General features: G+C 51.0%; 1 protein-coding gene across 1 annotated transcript; it reads right to left on the bottom strand.

The window, feature by feature from the left end:
- Positions 1–1,170: 1,170 nt before the first annotated feature.
- Positions 1,171–14,415, bottom strand: ITPKC (inositol-trisphosphate 3-kinase C). The gene is made up of 7 exons (XM_033158529.1): positions 14,291–14,415; positions 6,063–6,162; positions 4,701–4,914; positions 4,374–4,578; positions 3,880–3,981; positions 3,548–3,619; positions 1,171–1,587 (listed from the first exon to the last, which is right to left on the bottom strand). Exons 1-7 carry the CDS (start codon positions 14,387–14,389, stop codon positions 1,384–1,386), a joined length of 996 nt encoding a protein of 331 aa, XP_033014420.1. The 5' UTR covers positions 14,390–14,415; the 3' UTR covers positions 1,171–1,383.
- Between the last annotated feature and the right edge of the window lie 7,940 nt (positions 14,416–22,355).

Raw genomic sequence — 22,355 nt, 5'->3', positions numbered from 1 at the left:
GGCAGCGGGAAATGGAGCAGTCTTTGTGTCCTGCTCCCAAAATAGCTAACCTTTCCGTGTTGCAGACAGGCTAGGATTTCCAGGGTGACAGTCGTCTGCCGGTCCCGCCCTGCTGGGGCCTTTGAACCCTCACGAACAGATCTCGGTCACGAAGGCTGTCTCGCTGTAAAGGATTGGGGAAAGGCTTGCAGATCCTCATGCAAATTGGAGTGGGGGTCTTGCCTCTCCGTCTCTGCTGGGCCGTCTTCCAGCCCTCTTCTCTGTGGGTCACAGCCTGTAAAGCCCCACTCTCAAAGCAAATGAGGTTGGGCTAGATGACCCCTTTGGGTCCCTTCCAGTTCTGTGGTTCTAAGAGGTGCATGGGGACAAGTGGGCTTCTTTCACCATGGTCTGGGGAGGGAGGAAGGAATCTGGTCCCTCCTAAACAATCAACTCTTTGGTAAAGGCTAAGCCAGAATCTTCTGAAGATTCATTCATTCATTCTCTCTCTCTCGTTATCCAACCTTGAAGAAAGTTAAGACGCAACAGCACATCACTTGCAGTTATTTATGTCCCTTAAAAAAAGAAAAACTTTTTTACATATAAAATTTACAGAAACACATACATTCAAATACAGAGGAGCGGCTCCCTTCTCTAGCGGGATGAAGGACAGCCACAGTCCACTCCCAACCTTGAAAATACACACACACACTACCTGCTGTTTTCTGCTTGTTAAAACTAACCCAAATTCAGCACCCAAAAATAGGCAGCCTGGCCCTGCCAAAGCAATTGGGGGGGGCAGTGGAACTCCACCATTTCTGCAGCAATTGGGGAAGGTGTTCTCCCCCAACCCCCCTGGTGCAAAAGCAACAAAATTAAGTTATCTGGGTGCCAGGAAAGTTAACAGTCAAAGCAGAGGGAAGACACAAGTTTCTCTTACTCCCCAAACCCTGAAGAGAAATGAAAGTATTTTGCTTGACCGAGACCCCCTGGCTGTGGCTCAGGTGTGGGCGGGGCTTATTTGGGGACGAGTAGAGGCAAGCCCCGCCTCTCCAACTTTTTTTTCTTCTGCTTTCCAGTCTCTCCAATAATCCCACACCCCCAAACTCAGTCCCAACGCTCCTGGTGAGCTTTGTCTTGGCCCACGGAAGTCTTCACTGTCCACCACATGCAGGACAGCAGTTGGGGGGGTGGTTTTCACCACGTCCATCACACCAATAAATAAACTTTGGGGTGCAAAAACCAGCTGGCCCCTTCCAAAAGGCCCCCTGGGGCTCTTCCAGTTCCGCCCCAGGCCCTGTACCCCCCTGGTTCCAGTAGCATATTTGGCTGAATAAATTAAATGACAAGTCCCAGAGGCCAAGTCGGCCCCCGTCTCGACGTGTCGGCTGCCATCTTCCTGGCTCAATCCCCCAGCATCCTCTCCAAGATGGCGATGAGGTTGTCCAAGCCCCAGAGGTATCCGTCCTCCCGGTTGCCCTCCTGCCAGGGCAGGCGGTGAGTCAGCGTCTGCTTCTCGGGCAGGGGCACCGTCTTGCCAAAGTCAATCATCCACACTCGCGCCAGGCCTGTCTGGTCGTGGACGAAGAGAAGAGAGCTTCCCACCACCTGGGAGAGAGAAAGGAAGAGAAAAAGAGAACTTGAATGACTGCCTTTCGGCACCTGCTAAAGCACCCTCGCTTCGGCAAGCCTACCATCATCGTGACATATTGGTATTATCGCAATGTTTCGCTTGTTAGAGATTTCAGAGTTGCCTACGTGCAGAAATGCAGCTGTCTTATCTCCAAGCAATTAAGCAATTAGCTAGTTGGCAGAAAGCCCAGATCTGCTCTCTCTCAGACCCTTAGCAACGACCTGTGATTGGTCAGTGAGTTCCTGATAAGGTGAGCTCTGTGTGAGAGCTGTGTGGTGAGTGTGTGGAGAGAGAGAGAGAGAGAGAGACAGAGAGGAAAAGATTTTATGTTTTGTTTCTTTGTTTTGTAAAGTCTGTACATAGTAACTTATGGATGCTAGTTGCTTCAATCAATAAATACTGTATATAGTTATCCAGTGAGTTGCTGAGTTCCTGCGTTGAGCTGTCTAGTCAATTTCACAACAGCCAGAAGCTTCCAGAAAAGTCTGCGTCTAACTCTGCGGTGTCCAGGAATACGTTATACTCCTGACACTAAATCTTAAGATTGCTGGTGATGTATTGCGATGACGAAAAGCAGATATTGGCCAGCCTACTACCCAGATGCTTAGAAATTGCTGGTGTGAATCTTAATCTTTTTTTTTTTAATTGTAACTCTCTGGGTTTTGTTTTTTTTTTAAGGAGTTGCAATTTTTTTCTTGCTTTTAGTTTTTTGCAAACCACTTGGGAGGGGTACAATCAAGCGGTGCATAGATTTCATGAAATAAAATTGTCCAAACCGGTTTGAAGTCCCTATCGTGGTCTCGGATTGAGAGTTTGACCTGGCAATATATCGTGAATCACGATGTGTGTGTCTTTGCTGTGCAAAAATCACAATGCAGGGGAAAACAGAAGCCAGCCAATGCTTCTACATAGCTCCATCCTATTTCAGATATCGTGACGTATCGGCACATTGCAATGTTTAGCTGGTGATATATCGCGATGTTGAAAAGCAGGTATCAACCGGCCCTGCTACCCAGATGCTGAGAAATGCTGGTGTGAATCTTTTTTTTATATAAAAAAAAAACTCTGCATTTTTTTAATGTTGTAATTGTTTCCTGCTTTTAGTTTTTTGAGGGGTACAATCAAACGGTGTATAGGTTTCATGAAATAAATAAAAATAATATTTGTCGATGCAGATCCGGGATTCCAAAGTGGGTTTGCTGGCAGGGGGAGGTGTAAAGCAAAGAAGCTTGGTTTACACAGGGTTTCTTATGTGTCATGGCATTGCAACTTTGCAGTTATTTTTATCAATTATAACTTAGCGATGGTCTATTGCAGGGATGTCCAACTCTCAAGAGACTGCAATCTACTCCCAGTATAAAAAAAACTGGCAGTTCTCTACCCATTGATTATTGAGCTTTTTTTGGGAAGCCAAAGTTGTTGAGCTTTTTGGGGGGAGCATTTTCCTAAGTTGTTGAGTTTTGTTTTTTGGGGGGGCGATCAAGAAGGATCACGGGATCGACCAGGGACGCCCTGCGATCGACCAGTAGATCACGGCCGGCCGGTTGGACTTGCCTGGTCTATTGCAATTGTTGAGAGCAAATTATGTGCCAAGATCCTGAAAGTTAATTTTATTGCGTACTGTCCTAATGGACTGGAGAATATTTATTGATATGAGTCGTTTGTTTTTAAGCCTTTGTTTTTAGATTAAGGCTTGTTTGTGCTGGATCAGATTGATGTGGCACCTTCCTTGCGCATCCTGCCGTTTCTTCAGCTTGCAAACCGCATTTACCTTCTTTTTTTTACCATAAAAACGGAAAGTGAAAACGAGATGAAAAAGCACCCCTGGCTCCTGCTTGGTGGGGGAATGAGAGGCAGGGCCCCCAAAGTCAAGCCCCAAAGTCCCTGCAGCAGATGGCCCCAGAAGTCCTCCCTCGTCCACAGAAGGAGACCCACCTCGTGTGTCTTGAAGAACTCTGATTGTTCAAGCGCCAGCCTGACTTCCTGCAGCCGCTCCAGGTAGCTGGTCTGGGGAGAAAGAAAAAGGGGAGACATGAGAGGAGATACAATGGCCCCTTCCCAAATTCTATGGCCTTCTCAGAGCCATAACTGGGGCAGGTGCCAGGAAGACCCTGGAGGAGGTGGGCTGCTTTTTCCCAAAAGTGGGCAGGGGGCCACGGAAATCTTAAAAGCGGCATGTCAGGGAAAAGCAGGGAAAGTGTCAAATGGAACCTCCCCCCCCCCCCCGCAAAGGGCTTAGTGCCCTCGGGCAGAATCCGGACCCTCACCAAGACTCTCCTGTCTCCGTCCACAAAGTCCCAGAAGGCCTGCGTCACCTGCTCTGGCTGGCGGGTCTTCTTGAAGCTGGTGTTGCAGGTGCCGTCCGCTTTCTTGGAAAGAGAAAGAGACACACAAGGTTGGTGCATTACTATGAATAGCCCTGGCAGCATCAGAAGTGGGACCTTCCCCCCATCACAGTCATAAGAGAGTAAGAAGAGGCCGCTGGATGAGGCCAATGGCCCATCTAGTTCTGCATTCCGTCCTCGCAGTGGCCAGATCCCCATAAGAAACTAGCAATCGTGATAGACTGTTCCTGGAGCTGGAGGCTCCGTAAAACTGTAAGAAGAGCCTGGCTGCTGGCAGGGCCAAAGGTGGCCCATCTAGTCTGGCCTCCTCACAGGAACCAAGTAGATGCCCCAGGCAGGATCCGAGCACCAGAGCAGCTCTCCCCTCCAACGGTGGCTAGTAGCCCCCAAGAGCGCCCTTCCCTGCGGCCGCTCACCTTGATGCCTTCGATGCGGAAGCCGAGCGTGGTGGTGGAGCTGAGGGTCTCCCTCCACTGCATGTAGCGGGGCTTCAGGACGGCGCTCTGCGCGTGCTCTTCCGCCGTGGGAGCCGCCGGGTCCACGGCCACCATCTTGTCGTACATGTCTCTGCGCGGACAGGGCTGCTGCCTCGCCTTCTCCAGCTCCTCCTCGAGGTACGTCCTGGGGGGGGGGGGAGAGAGAAGCACAGGGTCAGGCGCCCATCTTGACGCAGCACCTCCAGATCGGGGTCAGGCTGGATGACCTCCTGGTATCCCCTCCCCCAGGCGGCTTGAAGGGCTCACCTGACTCCCATCTTGCAGTCCATGATGGAGGGCGCCTCGAAGCCGGACAGCAGGTCCTCCATCTGGATGTAGGTCTCCCCATCGCGCTCCACCACCCCATAGTAGGCCGGGACGTAGGGGTGCAGCGTGTCGCACACCAGCCGCTCCAGGCATTGCTGCTCGCTGGGGCAGTACTTCTTCAGGATGCGGCCAAAATCCCCGGCCCTGAAGTTGCCTGCGGGGGAGAAGAGACAAGGTATCAAGAAGAGTTGGGGAGGGGGCAGGAGATGCTGCCCTCAGGGGCAAAGCAAGACCCCTGGGGCGCTTGCAGCCGCCGCCGAAAGAGCATTGGGAAAGGAATTGAAAGCTGGTGTCACAATGCAACTCTGCGGCTGCATTTGGGATCCCATGTCGGGTCCTGGTCACCTCCCCTCCAGAAGGAAATTGCGGAGTTCAGAAAGGGACAACTGAAACGATGGAGTGCAGCAAGAAGAAAAATTGCAGCGTCTCGGGCTTTTCTAGTTTGGAGAAAAGGCAGGCGAGCTATGGAACTCACTGCCACAAGAGGCAGGGACAGCTGCGTTTTCCTTCATTGCAGGGGTCTGGACTAGAGGACCTTCGGGGTCCCTCCCAACTCTACGATTCTGTGACTTGGATAGCTTTTAGAGGGTTGGACAAGTTGAGGGAGGAGAGGAGGACTTTGGACGGCTCCTAGCCAGAATAGCTCTGCCTCTGCGTCCAGAGGCAGCCGCGCTTCTGAGCACCAGTTGCTGGAAACTTCAGCAGGGGAGATTTACTCCTGTGCCCGGATCCTGCTTGCGAGGTCCCCATAGAGGGCATCTGGTTGGCCCCTGCGCGTAAAACAGGCTGGCCTACATGGATCCCCTTTGGCCGGATCCAGCACGGCTCTCCTTGCTCTCTTAATCTTTGCCGCATGAATAATCTGAGCACTAAGGACGTAATAGCCTGCAGGATCAGGCCCTGGCCCCATCAAGTCCATCATCCGGCTCTGACCAGTTGCCCCATCAACAGCAGCCATCAATATCGCCCTCCCCCTCCGTTAATTTGTCTTCTCCTTTCTTAAAGCGTCGGTGTCCATCGCTGTCTCCTGCCACAGTGAGTTCCGTAGGGCGTTCCTGAGCCTGCCAACATTCCCCATGATTTCTAGTGCTATGAGAGAGGAAGGGAAACCTTTCAAAGGTTCCTAACTTGGGGGGGGGGAGGCGTCTCCGGAGGGGATCCCCCGCCTCTCTTCTCTCTCCCCCCCCCCAACAGATTCCAAGGTCTGCCTGGAGACCCGGCCACAATTGTACACATGCTTCCCCCCCCCCCCCGGCAGGACCCTCCACCCTATCCAGCCTCCTCCCCTCCAACCCCAGTTACCTGCATGGCCGGCCAGCTGGACCCAGGGGTAGCGTTTGCGGAAAGAGACCACACAGGGAGACCATTGCACCATGTTCCTCAGCTTCTTCCAGGGTTTGTTCTGCAGAGCAGAGGAAACATGCAGTGAGCCTCCCGGGACACAGAAGAATTTCAGCCCTTTGGGGGGCAATCCAAGAAGGGGGGGGGAGAGAACTGACCCTCTCCACTTGTCAAGAGCAAGAATTTCGTATCTGAAACATCAGGCAAAACGCTCTGCTCCATCGCACCCTGTGCTGCTTAAGCAGATGCCATGGCATTGTGGAGTGTGCAAAACTCAGGCAGGCTCTCACCCACTACAGAAACAGCTGCTCCGAGTCCCCAGGGTGGTCTCTCCTTCACCGGAGGTGTTTAAGCAGAGGTTGGCTGGCCATCCGCCTGGGTTTCTTTAGCTGCAATACATGTATTGCAGCGGGTTGGACTGGATGACCCCCTGGGGTCCCTTCTAACACTACAATTCTCTGATTCTACCCAAAGAGGAGAAAAAAATCTGCTGTCCAGCTCATTTTGGACCTGGGGGTCTACCTCTGCCCCCAGAGTTTATGTACGATGCCTCAGTTGAGTGGCAGGAAATAAATTACTTCAGTCCCAGCAAAAAAACAACAAAAAAAACAACAATAATCCACCCGCTATGGTTCAGGAAAGACTGCCAAGGATCCTGGTGTGCATCAGGGTGGGTGACTAGAATGTCAGGCATGGGGCCAATGTAGAGCCTCCTTCGATTTCCTACTCAGCCAAGAATCCTACTGTGTTTCCTGAGGCAAGGAGTTCCACAGTTTCTGCATTGCATGTAGGAGCACCTTTCCTGATCTACCTCAAACCTACAGAACAACAGCAAAAGCTGGAATGTCCGCCTCTCCAATTTCACAAAGCGCCGTTGTGCATCTCTCCACGCCGCCCCCCCAAAAAAATCAGAAACAAAAACCGGAAAGCTTCCCTCCAGAACGCCGCCACCCCCCAGGCCTTAAGAACGCAGAGCATTAAGAATGCAGAGGCTCAGGCCGCACACCTGGGACTCTGCTCAGAGATGCTCCCAATGGCTGCCCTCTTTGCCCCCCATCCCCGAGGGGAGCATGGAGGAGGAGAGGGCTCTCGGGGGGGGCTCCTAGCCAGGACGGAGGGAACTGGAAACCACAAGAGAAGAGGACGGCTCTTGCGCTCAGATCCTGCTTTCCGGCTTCCCAAAAGAAGCACCTGGCCGACAACTGGGGGAAGAGGATGCTGGCCTCAATGGACCACTGGCCTGATCCAGCAAACTTGGAAGAGCTCGCACCAGGCAGCTCCAAGAGTTGCCCTGTTCTGACCAAGCTTCAGCTCCATCCACAAAGTCCTGCCCTCATCTTAGGTGTGTGACTGCAGGCTGCTGCAGCTCCTCGCAAAATCGCATTCTGCACATGTTCAGAGGCACTCCCTTTCCATTTCCACCCTTGCACGGGAAGGATGGGGAACTGCAGTGCAAAATATCTAACGGGCGCCAGGTTGGCAAAGGCTGCGTGGAAGAGGGGCTTTCTGAAAAGCAGCAACGGGGGATATTTTTCACGCTGCCAAATCCACCTTGAACTTACAGGAAAGGAGGGATTTCACCCATTGCACTCTTCCCCAAACGGTCAAACAGGCATCCAAATTACATGTCTTTAGAAGCCCCCCCCCCCCGTGAGAAGAGTGGTTTTCCATAGAATCATAGAGCTGGAAGAGACCCCCAAGGGTCCTCTAGTCTAACCCCCTGCAATATAGGAATCTCCACTAAAGCACCCAGGACAGAGGGCCACCCAACCTCTGCTTAAAAACTTCCAAGGGAGTCCACAACCTCCCAAGAGAGCTCATATTTTAAAAAATACATGTATAATAAGAAGCAAAAAAGAGAAAGACGGGAAACTTTGTTTCTTGGGTTCCATCTGCTCTTCCCCAAATCCAACCCTTCCCCCCCCCTTTTGATGGAAGGCAGTGGGTCTGGCAGGTTGAGATGGAGGCAGCTGGGACAGCCAGATAAGCAGAACTGAACCGCAAGCAGAAATGCTGCCGCACCTCCACCAAATAAACCGGCGTTTATTTCTCCAGCGCCGCCTGTGTGCAAAATGCACAAAACAAAAGTTGAGATGGAGGTCTCTGCCCTGAGGGGCCTACAATCTTCAGAACTAAGACAGTGGTGGCCACGGAGGAAGATGTCCGAAGAAAGGCCAGATCAGACTGCTTCGGGGGGGGGGGGATGCAGCCCACAGCCGGTCTGCCCTGCCTGCGTTCTCCGTCTATTTGTGAAACCCAATTAGACCCCATATTTCCAAAAGCAGAATTCACGGGGGGGGGGGGAGGGAGAGGGAGAGAAAGAGAGAGACACTGCAGAGGAGTCGTTGCTAAAATAGTTGGGGAAATTGTCCCAAGCTGGGTATTGTCCATGCAGCGGTCATAAAATCACAGGAATGTCTTCTTCCCCAGCCTGGCTAAGAGACGGCAGCAGAGATTGAACGCAGCACCTTCAGTGCATCCCAAAGTGGGCAGTGGCACCCAGGGTGGAATGAGATTACCTGGGGGGTTCTCAGTTTTGCTTTTATTTATTAAATTTGCATACCTACAAAGATCACAGGGCAGTCCACGACATAAAGAACAAAACAATACGAGAACACAAAATGGTTAGCAACCCAAGTAATTGAACCAACTGGATTTTGAATACATGCGCAATTAATTGTCACCGTTTCGTTCTGGGTTTTATGGCGTTCTTATCTTCCCTAAGGAAGCCATGCAAATCGATGTTCTGAATAATGCTTTCCATGGGGTGAGGAAGGGGTCACAGGGGGTGAGTTTATGGCAGTGTTTTTCAACTGTTATAAGAATTTACGAGGGGGGGGGGGCGATGCCAGGGCATGTCTAGTTTTACTATTTTAGCCATGAACAGAGAGGGGTAACTGGACTGGAGATGAGGCCCAATTCTCCAGTTCCCAGAATCCTCCTCTTCAACGCCATGATCCACTGGCACAGCTTTCAAACATCTTCCTCTTCATTCCATTTGCAAATCACCCCTCAGGAATTTATCACCTACCACCCCTCAGATCACCTATCACCCCCAGATCACCTATCACCCCTCAGGAAGGAAAATCTCCTTTCAATCGGTCACAGGCAGCAACGATTCACAACTTCCACAGCCCAGCAGGGCTGTCAATCTGCTCCTTTGATGAGCTAGCAGCTATTGTCTCACATAGGAAGGAGGGGAGAGAAACTCATCTCAATGACAGCTGTCAGACTCAAAAACCATAATATTATTGTAAATATCCCTTGCCCTGCTGAGTGATACTGGAGTTATATTTTGTTCTCTTAATTGCTTTATTGATACACTGATGCTCTCTATTTGAAACAATGTACAAAATTTCCCCTTCCGAGTGTAACCAATGTTTATGTCAGACCTCCCTTTCTGAATCTTTTCTATTTAGCTGATACTGTAACCTTAATGCTATAACCCCAATACGTTAGAATTGTTTTGCTATATTTGACAAATGTTTTAAGAGTGTAATTTTTATAACCATGTTAGATTTCTCTTCTGTAATAAGGGAATTATATTGTTTGAAACCTACCACTCCCATACCACGGTGACACCTAGTCTGTCTGCTTAGATAGGACACAATTACACATGGACAGTAATGTTATTCATTAATGAAGAAAAAACATCCTGAACATGAATTTCACACCCACCCATATTGTAAGCCATTGCCGGGAAAGGTGTGAGAATTCCAGACAGTCGCTAATCGCTCCACCATCTCAAAGGTCCACTTCAGAAAAGAAGATAAGGGGGAAAATATTTGACACCCCTCCACATCAAACGAACACCCATATAGCACCTATTATTTCCATGAACTATCCAATTTCCGTGTAAGACCCTTGTTTTTCACGCCTTCCAGCCACCATTGGATTGTATGGGAATAGGAGGGTATAAATATTAAGGGTTCCCATTCATCGGGGCCCCTTTCCTTTTTCTTAGAAGGCAGGGACCCTACAGCTGTAGTTTTTTCTGTGTCTCAATAAAGGATCAGTATTGTTTTGCCTGATCAACATTGTTGGTCTCTGTCATTTTTTCCCGACCGGAGCTTTGAACCTAGAATCAACTATTGAGTCTCCGTATCGCCACAGACTTCCATATGAAGCAGTGGCATTTCAGGTAATTCTTATAACACAACCTTTTTGGGGGCAAAGGCACACTTGTTTCATGAAAAAAATCACAAGGCACACCACCATTAGAAAATGTTAAAAAATTTAATCCTTGCCTATATTGACTATATATAAAGTAATTTTTCAATTTTTCCCACGGCACACCAGGCAACATCTCGCGGCACACTAGTGTGCCGCGGAACAGTGGTTGAAAAACACTGGTTTATGGAACCGAGGGGGTGGGGTGCGGCACCCCTAAAAAGTCTGAGAACCACTGGCCTAATTGAAACAGCAAAAAGCCAAAATGGGCTGGTATAGGCATCCTGCACAAAGCCTGGAGGCCACCACTGAAGGAGCCCTGCCTCTTTGTTCCTACTTTTGCAGGGGGTGGACTAGATGACTCTAGGGGTCCCTAACAACTCTACAACTCTCCCAGTTCTCTCTCTCTCTCTCTCTCTCTCTCTCATGCCTTGCACTTGAAGGAACCTTGTGCAGAGCCTGACAAGTGAAAGGAAGGCAGATGGGGGCCCCTTCTTCACTTGCAGCCCCCACCCCAGGCAGGCCACGGCGCTCCTACTTTCACCCCCCCCCCCCAGCTCACAAGCAGAGATCCGCATTGCTCTGAGTCCATCCAGTTGCACCTCAGCTCAGCGGAAAAAAACCTCCCTCTTCCTCCCGCATCTCTAACCACAGCGCGACAGAGTTTCCACTGTGGGCAGGAGACAACAAGGGGAGTTGCTCAATTTGCCACAGCTGAAAAGCAAAGAGCTGCCTTGGGGGGGGGGGCGGTTGACACCTGACAAAGGGCCATGCCTTATTGCCCAGGTGAGACAAGGAAGACCTGCTCGGGGTGGTAGTGAGTGGCACTCTGCATATGCTCAGAAACACCCTTGGTTTTTCTCACTTTGAAATTGGCAAGGCTGAGCCACTGCCAAATTTATAAGAAGGGGCCAAGGGAGAGGGGGCCCGGGGTCTTGGCTCCAGCTCCTGAGCTAGTTCCCACCACCACTGATTTTTATTTTTAATATTATATTATATTGTTGTTGTTGTTAAAATCTAGTGTGCATGCACACGAAAGCTCATACCAAGAACAAACTTAGTTGGTCTCTAAGGTGCTACTGGAAGGAATTTTTGTATTTTGTTTTGTTTTGTTAAAATCTGTTTACTGCCTTTCTTCCAAAGATACCAGGGTGGTTTCACAACAGGAAAATAAAAAAAACGAAAATACGAAACCAAGCCAATAACTCACAGCTCCCACCATGCTCAGCCACAATTCCTCCTCTCTGCCATGCCCTTCGGCCATCTTCTCCAATCCGGCACCCGCCAGATGCTTTGGAGGACTACAACTCCCATCCATGGGAACCGTAGTGCAAATCGCCTAGAGTTCAGCTATGGAACTCGCTCCTTCAGGAGGGCAGTGGCGGCTACCAACCTGGATGGCTTCAAACCTCCGGAGGTATTTAAGCAGGGGGGTTGGACTAGATGACCCCCAAGGGTCCCTTCCAACTCTACCATCCTGTGTGAACTAGGACTGGGCAAATTCATGGAGGACGGCTGGCTCTGCCTCCACATGCGAGGCAGTCATGCTTCTGAAGGCCAGAGGCTGGAAAATGCAAAGAGGGAGCAAGAGAGTTGTTCTTGTGCTTCGATCCTGCTTGCTGGTTTTCCTCGGAGATCTAAAGGTCCCAAATCTCGAGAGAGAGAAAGAGGGAAGCGCAAGAACATCAGAAGAGCCCAGCTGCTGGATGAGGCCAACGGGGGCGCATCTAGTCCGGCACCTTTTTGCCACAGGGGCCAAATACCCCCAAATGAACTAGGAATCTAGATAGACTGCCTCTGGACCTGGAGGTTCCACAGGAGCCTAAGAGGAGCCTGGCTGCTGGATCAGGCCAAGGGCTCATCCAGTCCAGCCTTCTGTTCCCACAGTGGCCACCCAGATGCCCCAGTGAGAAGCAGGACCTGAGCACGACATTTCGGGCTGTCCAGCAATTGGCGACCAGAGGCATTCACCGCCTCTGGCAGTGGATGGCATACACAGCCATTGTGGCTGGTAGCAACTGATAGCTGTGGCCCATAATTATCCATCAATTTGTCCAATCCCCTTTTAGGCCACCTAGGCTGGTGGCCATCACTGTCTCTTGTGGGAGGGAGTTCCAGAGTTTACCTTTTGCGCTGTCTTAGAAACTCCTTCCTTTTAGCTGTCCTGAATCTTCCAGCATTCCCTGGATGCCCTCAAGTCCGCTTGTTACGACGGAGGGAGAAGAAAAACACTCTTATGCTGGCCTTGAATAATTTCTCCACTTCTCTGTCTTTCCTTCTCTGACTCGCTCTTTCTCTCAGCTAAAAGAGCCCCAAATGTGGCAACCTTGCCTCATAGGGCAGTTGTTGTATCCTCTCTATCATTTCAGTTGCCCTTGGGCTGACCCTCTTCCAGCTTCCTTTTTCAGAATGTGCCAGGGCTCAAATCCAGACACGTACAGACAGGGTGCTTCTGAGAGCGTACAGAGTGCTTTCTCTTTTGTCATCAAGGATCTAATCAGAGCCCACGCAATTGGGACTTTGGGAAAAGTTTCCAGGTTAAGATGACAACGATGATGATGATGATAATTTCATTATTTATACCCGGACATCTATCTGGCTGGGGTTCAAAGCCTTTGTGCCTTCTTGCAAAGTGAGCTTTGGCAGGCGAGAGACGCAGCTGCAGCCTGCCACCCTCGCCACTCCTCCCAAACCTGTTCCACACACCCAGGCTGCCCTTTCGCCCCCTCTCTCTCCGTCTTTCCAAGATCTGCTTCCAACTGCCCCCCAGGCAGGATGAGGAAAAAAGAGCACGGGAGAGATCTTCATGGGAAATGGCAACAGCAGAAAACCTCACCAGTTCCACTTGCCCTGACAGGTTGGACTGGTTGGCACGGCCTGCGGGCGCAGTGCCCGGAGCGGCTGATGCCAAGTTTTCCACCTGCCTTTTGTAAACAGCCAGCGATGTGAGTAGAGCCTGTTCTCTCCTTCCCACCCCACAAAATCCCACAACTATAGAGTGGGGAGGGACCTCAAGGGACATCCAGTCCAGCCCCCTGCAGTGGAGGAAACGTCAGCAATGCATTTCTCGCAGGGGAAACCGAGGCATGCCAGGAGGGTAGTAGCGCTGCTCAGGTTCAGAGGCCTGCTAGGTTCATGCTCCAGTAGGAAGCCCCAGCGCCCCCAGCCCCATTTCGGCTCACCCCAAAACATCGACGACTATTAAAGGATGGAGAACAGAGGCAGCTGGAGCTCTGCAGACAGATTCAAGGCACTGACACAAGTCCCACTTTTTCTCCAAGGAGCTCAAAGGGGCACAAAAGCTTCCCCGCCCTCTCCATTTTTATTGTGAGCTGCCCTGAGATCTTATGGTGTATATAAATCTAATTAACAACAACAACAACAACAACAACAACAACAACAACAACAACAGCTTTATCCTCACAACAACCTGGTGAGGTAGGTTAGAGAGACTGACCCAAATGAGAACCACTGAGCGTCGAGGGGGTGGGGGACACACAACGCTTTTTAGACGCCCTCCCCGGCAAAACTCTTCGCTTGCACTTCACATTGGGGGGGGGGGTGCGGCTTGGATGCTCCACCCCTCCCTGAAGACTTGCATCCATCATCCTGCCTGGCCGGAGCCACGGCGCTGAGCCCTACTCCGAGTAGACCCCTCCAAATGCACCGGCACCACGACTGAGTGCAACCAGATCCCTGGCACTTAACGGGCCCCAGTAAAATCCTGCGCGTTGCTCTGAGTTAAGACTTCGCTGGAACCGAGTGACACCCCCCAGCTAAGCGTGGCTGCAACGTGGTTAAAACGTTTGCAAACAGATATTCAGCCTCCCTCCGAAGATCCCAAGGCGCTTTAAAACACCGATGGCTTCGGGGAAAAGGACTCCCTCAGCCCCGGCGTCTAGTTGCGGGACATGAACATGCCCCCTGGGCACGTGCAGAGCGCGCTCCGCCGCGCCCAGCTCCTTGCTTCCAACCCCCCACCCTACCTGAACCTCAAAATTGCAGAGGAAAAGCCTCACCCTGCAGGCGCTCCGGTCCAGTTTTCTCATAGCCCCCGCGAGGCCCGCAGCCGCATCCAGACGTGCGCGCAGCTCGTGCGCCAGAGGGAGCGTCCGCATAGTCCTCTGCGGTCGGGCGGCGCGCGGGGCCCTTTTATGCTCTCCGCTCCTGCTCGCCCCGCCCCTTCCCCCTCCTGCTCGCCCCGCCCCCTCCCGCGCAGGGCGGGGCATTTGGTGCTGATGATGCTGATCCCATCGCGTTGCCAGGCAACGGGGGAATCTTGCGGCCGATTTTTCCATGACAGCAAAAGCAGAGAGAGAGAGATGTTGCGCGCGCGTCCTGTGCGCAAGGCTGCAGCGGCTGCGCAAAGGAAGCTGCCCAGGATGGGAGCAAAGGGAGGGGGGGGAGGCCGAGGCACAGCTGCACCCAAACACACACTCCACTTGGCTCCCAATCCGTCCGTCGTTTTGTTTGTGTGCCGCCTTTCCAAAGCTAAAGCCATGCTTGCAACATAGAAAAAAATTGACAATTTTTGGGTGGACATCTGTCACGAGTGGTTTAGTTGAGATCCCTGCGGGAGTTGGACTAGATGACTCTCGGGGTTCCGGGGTCGCTTCCAACTCCAGGATTCTAGGCGACGTCATCACAAACATGACAAAAGCCTCTGGAAACAATATGAACATCAAAAAGTACACAACCCAATTGGGGGGGGGGAAACCCACATAAATCCTGGGAAGATTGAAAGTAAAGAGACCAAACATGGATATTGATAACAGCAGCGGCAATACTCCCTCCCCTTCACTCAAACATCCCTAAACAAAAACCCAGATCAGTAGTCTGTTCAGCAGCCTCAGCTTTTGAAACTGGAGTCAGTCAGGGCCTTCAGAGGCCAGGTGGGAAAAGGCCTGCAAGCAGGGACCACGTTTCCCCCAGACTCCCAAGTCCAAACCAAGAGGCAACTGGCTCAAATGGCACCTTAAACCGAGGTTACGGGCGCAACAACGGAATACCTAGGCGTGCTTTTTTATAAGAAGAATACAAAGCTGGAAATGAATGAACTGCAGCTTAAATCTTTTCATTTTTCACATGGTCTAGTCCTTCCCTGAGGAACGGCTTAGGGAGCTGGGTATGTTTAGCTTGGAGAAGAGAAGGTTAAGGGGTGACATGATAGCCATGTTCAAATATATAAAAGGATGTCATATAGAAGAGGGAGAAAGGTTGTTTTCTGCTGCTCCAGAGAAGCGGACACGGGGCAATGGATTCAAACTACAAGAAAGAAGATTCCACCTAAACATTAGGAAGAACTTCCTGACAGTGAGAGCTGTTCGGCAGTGGAATTTGCTACCAAGGAGTGTGTTGGAGTCTCCTTCTTTGGAGGTCTTTAAGCAGAGGCTTGACAGCCATCTGTCAGGAATGCTTTGATGGGGGTTGGACTGGATGGCCCTTGGGGTCTCTTCCAACTCTATGATTTTATGATTCCCCTGTCCACCCCCCTAATATTCTTAAGAGGGTCTCTTCTCCAGTCTTCAGAGAGTGGCTGGAATTGAGGAGGCAGAAAAAGCCCCCCCCCTTTCCTTCCAGCAGTGGCAGTATCAATTTGACATCTTAGGCTCAGTACTGCACCCAGAGGTCAGAAACTGCTGGCATTAATGAAACCCCCGGAATCATAGAATCCTAGAGTTGGAAGAGACCCCAAGGGCCATCCAGTCCAACCCCCTGCCAAGCAGGAAACACCATCAAAGCATTCCTGACAGATGGCTGTCAAGCCTCCGCTTAAAGACCTCCAAAGAAGGAGACTCCACCACACTCCTTGACAGCAAATTCCACTGTCCAACAGCTCTTACTGTCAGGAAGTTCTTCCTCATGTTTAGGTGGGATCTTCTTTCTTGTCGTTTGAATCCATTGCCCCGTGTCCGCTTCTCTGGAGCAGCAGAAAACAACCTTTCTCCCTCCTCTATATGACATCCTTTGATATATTTGAACATGGCTATCATATCACCCCTTAACCTTCTCTTCTCCAGGCTAAACATACCCAGCTCCCTAAGCCGTTCCTCATAAGGCATCATCGCAAAGTGCGCCTAGAACAATGGGAGTTTCGAACACTGGTTGGTTGCAGTTGACTGGATATTGCAGACCTGGAAAAGTTTCAGAAAAGTGCAGCCAAAAGGGTGAAGGGAAGAGTTTGGAAGGACGCAACTTCCTTATGAAGGAAGGTGGCAGCGTTTGGGACGCTTTAAAGAAAATTCAGGTAAAAGGCAGCGCAATAGAAAGCAGATGGAGAACAGTTTTCCTCCCTCTCTCGTAAAGCTGAAGGCGGGGAAGATTCAGGACAGATAAAAGGAAAGGACTTCTTCACGCAGTGCAGTTAAAATGTGGAACTCCCTCCCACAGGAGGCAGTGAGGACCACCAGCCTGGGTGGCTTTAAAAGAGGATGGGATGCATTCATGGAGGAGGAGAGGGCTACCCAAAGTCACCTGTGTGGTGTAGTGGTTAAGAGCGGAAGACTTGTAATCTGGTGAACCGGGTTCGTGTCTCTGCTCCTCCACATGCAGCTGCTGGGTGACCTTGGGCTAGTCACACTTCTCTGAAGTCTCTCAGCCCCACTCACCTCACAGAGTGTTTGTTGTGGGGGAGGAAGGGAGAGGAGAATGTTAGCCGCTTTGAGACTCCTTCGGGTAGTAAAAAGCGGGATATCAAATCCAAACTCTTCTTCTTCTTCTTCTGCTCCACAGTTGGAGCAGAGAGGGCTCTTGTGCTCGGATCCTGCTTGCAGGCTCCCCACAACGGGCTGCTAGTCAGCCACTGTGGAAACAGGTTTCCTTTCCGGGCTAAATGGGGTCACCTTTGGCCTGATCCGGCACAGGCCCTTCTTATAGTCACATGTTAAAAGTCGCAGAACACAAGAGTTGGGAATGGGGCAGAGAAACCGCCTGCACCAGGAATTTAAAGAATCCTCATGGCACTTTAAGCCGCCACTTGTTGTTGTTTAGTCGTTTAGTCGAGTCCGACTCTCCGTGACCCCATGGACCAGAGCACGCCAGGCACTCCTGTCTTCCATCTTGCCCTCTGTCGTCCCCTTCTCCTTGTGCTCTCCATCTTTCCCAACATCAGGGTCTTTCCCAGGGAGTCTTCTCTTCTCATGAGGTGGCCAAAGTATTGGAGCCTCAGCTTCAGGATCTGTCCTTCCAGTGAGCATTCCTTCAGAATGGAGAGGTTTGATCTTCTTGCAGTCCATGGGACTCTCAAGGCGATCAGCCTTCTTTGTGGTCCAGCTTTCACTTCCATACGTTACTACTGCCACAGTAAGCCGCCACACAGGGGCGCAGCGAGCCGCTTTGCCGTCCGGGGCAGCAAAGCGGGGGCACCCCCCTGGGGGCGGGACACCGCTCCCTAGCGCACGCCGTGATGTTACGGCGCACGTGCAGCATCCCGGGTGGACTGCGCACCCAAGATGGCGGGCGCGAACGGCCGGCACCCCTTCCGACCATGCAGTGCTGCAGCCTTAAAACTTGCCGTGCCGCTGCTGGCGCACGGTCAGGAGGGGTGCCGGCCGCTCGCGCCCACCATCTTGGATGGACTGAGCATGTCCACCCGATATGGCGGGCGCGAGCGGCCAGCACCCCTTCCGTGCGGCTGCATGGCAAGTTTTAAGGCTGCAGCGCGCGAACAGAAGCACAGACGCTGTGCTGCTGTTCACACGCTGCAGCCTTAAAACTTGCCATGCGCTGGCGGCCCCAATCGCAGGGGTGGGGCGCCGCCCTGAGTGTCACCCCCCCCAGGGCGGTATCCGGGGCAGCCTGCCCCCCCCCGCCCCCTTGCTCCGCCCCTGCCACCACAGCTTCCCCCGAATTGTCCTGGGATCTGTAGCTCCTGGTGGGTGCTAATCCTTTTCGCAAGGAGCCAGATTTTGTTGCAACCTCCGGCGGGGTGGGTTGTGGTTGGTAGAGAGAAACCAGGTTGTCAAACTGAATCACATTAATTCCCAAGCCGTCACTGGCTGGAGGCAAGAACAGCTCACGCTGAAGTCACCACGAGAGCCCATTCTACACTCCTTTCTTTCATTTTCGAAGCAGGAGGCAGCCAGGGAGCTCTCAACCTGACAAAAAGATCTATTTTTAGCTTCAGTAGCTCACATCCACACCTGGGGGGTGGGAAATCCCAGGTTCTTGCAAGTCAGCTCAGCAACCAGAGAGATCCCGTTCGCGGGTCTTAATTCATGCCAACGCTTAATCCGTCCACGGCACCCTGCAATTTCCATGCGCACCCCAGTCCCCCCGAAGGCAGGTGCTGGAGACAGTCACCAAGCCCTCTGGGTCTCTCCCACAAACCCTCCCCTTCTCTCTCACAGGCCCCCAAACCAGATCATCCATCAGTGGCACACCTTGGGAAGGACCACAGCTCAGTGTCACAGCATTTGTTTTCGTGCAGGAAGCCGCAGGTTCAGTCAGGTAGACCAGGAAATGTCCCCCGTCTGAAATCTGGGAAAGCCCCCGCCTGTGCAGGCAATACTGAGCTCGATGTCTGCGTAAGGCCTTGACAGGTTCATCAGTTTCCAACTCCTGCCCCACGGGTGACATAGCGGGCAGGGAGTGGACTTCTCCTTAGTTTAGAGAAAAGGTGAGTTAAGAGACGACATCAGGGAAGTTTATAGGATTATGCAGTTTATGGTAAAGGACAACGGTCAATGAATAGAATTTAATTGTGGGATGGCAGGAAGGAAAGGGGGGGAGAAGAGTTAAAATGGAATTAATCTAATTAGGTTGTTTCATTGAAATTTAAAAATTAGGCAATGGAGGTTCAGAAATATTGTAAATGCAGAGGATAGGTTATATTTATAATTAAGATATGTAAGATGAGTAATTATTTGTAAAAGAGTTTAAAAAGGAAAATGTTCGAAGAAAAAAAAGTAATATGGGGTCTAATTGGTAATAACTGTGAATTAAGGTTAATTTGGAAATCAACGGGGGGGGGGGATCGGGGAAGTCAGTAAAGATGTTATGTGCAAACTAAGTGGTTAAATTGGGAAAGAATTGTTGGTTGCCCCAGTAGGATTGGGGTTTGTTTTGCTAGGCTCCCCTTGGTGAGAGAAAGGGGAGTATGGAAAATTTAAACATGTATTGTAATTTGGTTTTAATTGGAAAATCTTAATAAATATTATTTTTTTTAAAAAAAGATTATGCAGTTTATGAAGTTTCCCTGTGGAAACTGTGGGACTCCCTCCCACAAGAAGCAGCGATGCCCAACAATGTGAGTGGTTTTAAAGGAAGGTTAGGCAAATTCATGAAGGAGGAGAGGAATATTGATGGCTGCTAGCGAGGATGGCTCTGCCCAATGCTCCTGAAAACCAGTTGCTGGAAACTGCAGGAGGGGAAGAGTTGCTCTTGTCCTCGGATCCCGCTTGCTGGTTTTCCAATAGAGGCATCTGGTTGGCCTCTGTGAGGACAGGAGGGTGGACAAGACGGGCCATGGGCGATTGTTCCACCAGACTCTTATGTCCTTAACCCCAAGAAGCCAGCTGTTATCAGGGCCGTCCTCGCAGAGCCTTGTGAGTGGAGTTGCACCCATTCCAAGCCTCCTCGGGAGGAGAGTGATCCCCACAGAGGCTTGGGAGGCAAGCTGCAAGCCCGCCAGCCTTATGGTTGGTGGGGCGCAGCTGGCGGGCGTGCAGGGAAAGGGGAGGCTGCTGGCAAAGCCGCACAGCTCCCAACTCGCTGGGGCGCCCCTGAGAAGCCGGCGCCCTGGCACATTGCACCACTAAGCCCTATCCAGATGGCTCTGGCTGCTATAGCAAAATTTGGGGTTGGCTTTTGCAGCCCAACCCTCCATCAAGGGATTCGGTGTCCTCCTAAGTCTGTTATCAGAAAAAACTGAGCAGGGGGCATGATCCAGTTTATTTTTCTGTTGCAACTGAGTTCCACTAGCAAGGAGGTGAGGACCCAGAGCAAAGGCGTGCAAGAACCTTTGAAGGCTTTTGAACTTGCCCAACTCCTTAGCCAAAAGCATCATGCATACGTACATCACAGAAAGAAGCCGTCTGTAACAGAAATTTGGGCGTGTGTCTTGACACCTGATAATGGTCACTGATTGCATTGCCTGGCCAATCTGGCCATTCTTTTGAGACAGTAAATACTTTAGTTCTGGAATCCAAGGATTCCACACACACACCCCGCCGCCTTTCTAACGCACACTGTATTTTTAATATCTGCTCCAGCCTTTGCCAAGCTGGTGCCCTCCAGACATTTTGGACTACAACCAAGAAAAACATGGCTGTCTAATCTGTGCCGTGTGGATCTGAATATAAGTGGAGGCCGCAGGGATTCCCCAACCCGCCCCCGGCATCACAGTCTCTTTCTGGCGGTGGGGTGTGTGTGGATCTCCCCATACCGCACATGGCCAGCTCATTCCCAGAATCACGTGCCCTTCCAATGACACAGACTTGCCGATATTTTCGCCACCGAGATCTCAGCTTGGGGGCAGATGGAACAGGAGATGTTTGTTTCCAGCCCGTGCTCAGAGAACACCAGATTCTCATAAGACAGTCAGAAGAGGGAAAATGAAAACTTTTTGCCCGGTTTCTCCTCCTCTGCAACGGCTTCAGCCTGCCTCAATTCTTCCCTTTGGGCCTTTCAAGTCTCATTTTCATACACAGGAAACTCTGAACCCACAGCAATCTGCAAAAAGACAGCCCTCATTCTGTCAAATGCTTCTGGGTTGTTGTTTTCTTTAAAGAGCTGCCATCGCTGCTGCATTTTGTGGTTGTCAATTCCAAAAGTTCACCTTGCCCTGAACTCACACATCCATCCTTGGGCCTCCATGCCAACCAGTGGCCTCCATCCATGAACCATGAGGACGGTTTTATTCCGACAGGCCTCCAGGAGCTGGCCGCTTTTCGAGGAAAGGGCTTTTAACAGTGCTGCGGCGCTTTATTTGCTATATTTTAATAGATTTGTTTCTTATATTGTTTTGACTTTATCAGTGTCTCCTTACCTTTTAACAATTGCCTTTTATCTATTTAATAATTACATTTTTTGCACGTTTTAAAGCATCGTCTGTTTCTCTTGATTCTACTGTTTTCTCTTTTTGCAAACCGCTCCGAGGTTTGCCTGCTTTTACAGCCAAGCGGCGTGGAGGTTTCACGAAATAAACGAATGAAACCTGTCTTTAGCTTTTTGTATTTTAACCGTGTCGCTTCTAAATTTTGTGCAAGCTGCCTTTGAGTCCCTGGTGCAGGAAAAGGGTTGAGATATAAATTGTTGTTGTTGTTGTTCAGTCGTTCAGTCGTGTCCGACTCTTCGTGACCCCATGGACCAGAGCACGCCAGGCACGCCTATCCTCCACTGCCTCCCGCAGTTTGGTCAGACTCATGTTGGTAGCTGTGAGAACACTGTCCAACCATCTCATCCTCTGTCGTCCCCTTCTCCTTGTGCCCTCCATCTTTCCCAACATCAGGGTCTTTTCTAGGGAGTCTTCTCTTCTCATGAGGTGGCCAAAGTACTGGAGCCTCAACTTCAGGATCTGTCCTTCTAGTGAGCACTCAGGGCTGATTTCTTTGAGAATGGATAGGTTTGATCTTTTTGCAGTCCATGGGACTCTCAAGAGTCTCCTCCAGCACCAGAATGCAAAAGCATCAATTCTTCGGTGATCAGCCTTCTTGATGGTCCAGCTCTCACTTCCGTACATTACTACTGGGAAAACCATAGCTTTAACTATACGGACCTTTGTCGGCAAGGTGATGTCTTTGCTGAGATATAAATGTTGTTGTTGTTCAGTCGTTCAGTCGTGTCCGACTCTTCGTGACCCCATGGACCAGAGCACGCCAGGCACGCCTATCCTTCACTGCCTCTCGCAGTTTGGCCAAACTCATGTTTATAAATAGCTATAACCATATTAATAATAGTAGTATTCGTGCCCCAAGCAACAACACCGTCACAGGAACAAACAAGAGCAAAACAATGCAATCCTTTTCGCGCTTAAATGCGCAAATGAAAGGCGACAGTCTCGGGAGACCCAGATCCATGCAATGCCCAGTCTGGGAATGAGCGTAAGCAGAAAGTCCCCCTCGATTCCCCGCAGCTCCTGCCCAA

The sequence above is a fragment of the Lacerta agilis genome, chromosome 8 (assembly GCF_009819535.1).
Source record: "Lacerta agilis isolate rLacAgi1 chromosome 8, rLacAgi1.pri, whole genome shotgun sequence".
Classification (NCBI taxonomy): Eukaryota; Metazoa; Chordata; class Lepidosauria; order Squamata; family Lacertidae; genus Lacerta; species Lacerta agilis.
The sequence above is the reverse complement of the archived record's forward strand: the minus strand, read 5'-3'. Positions and strand labels throughout refer to the sequence as shown.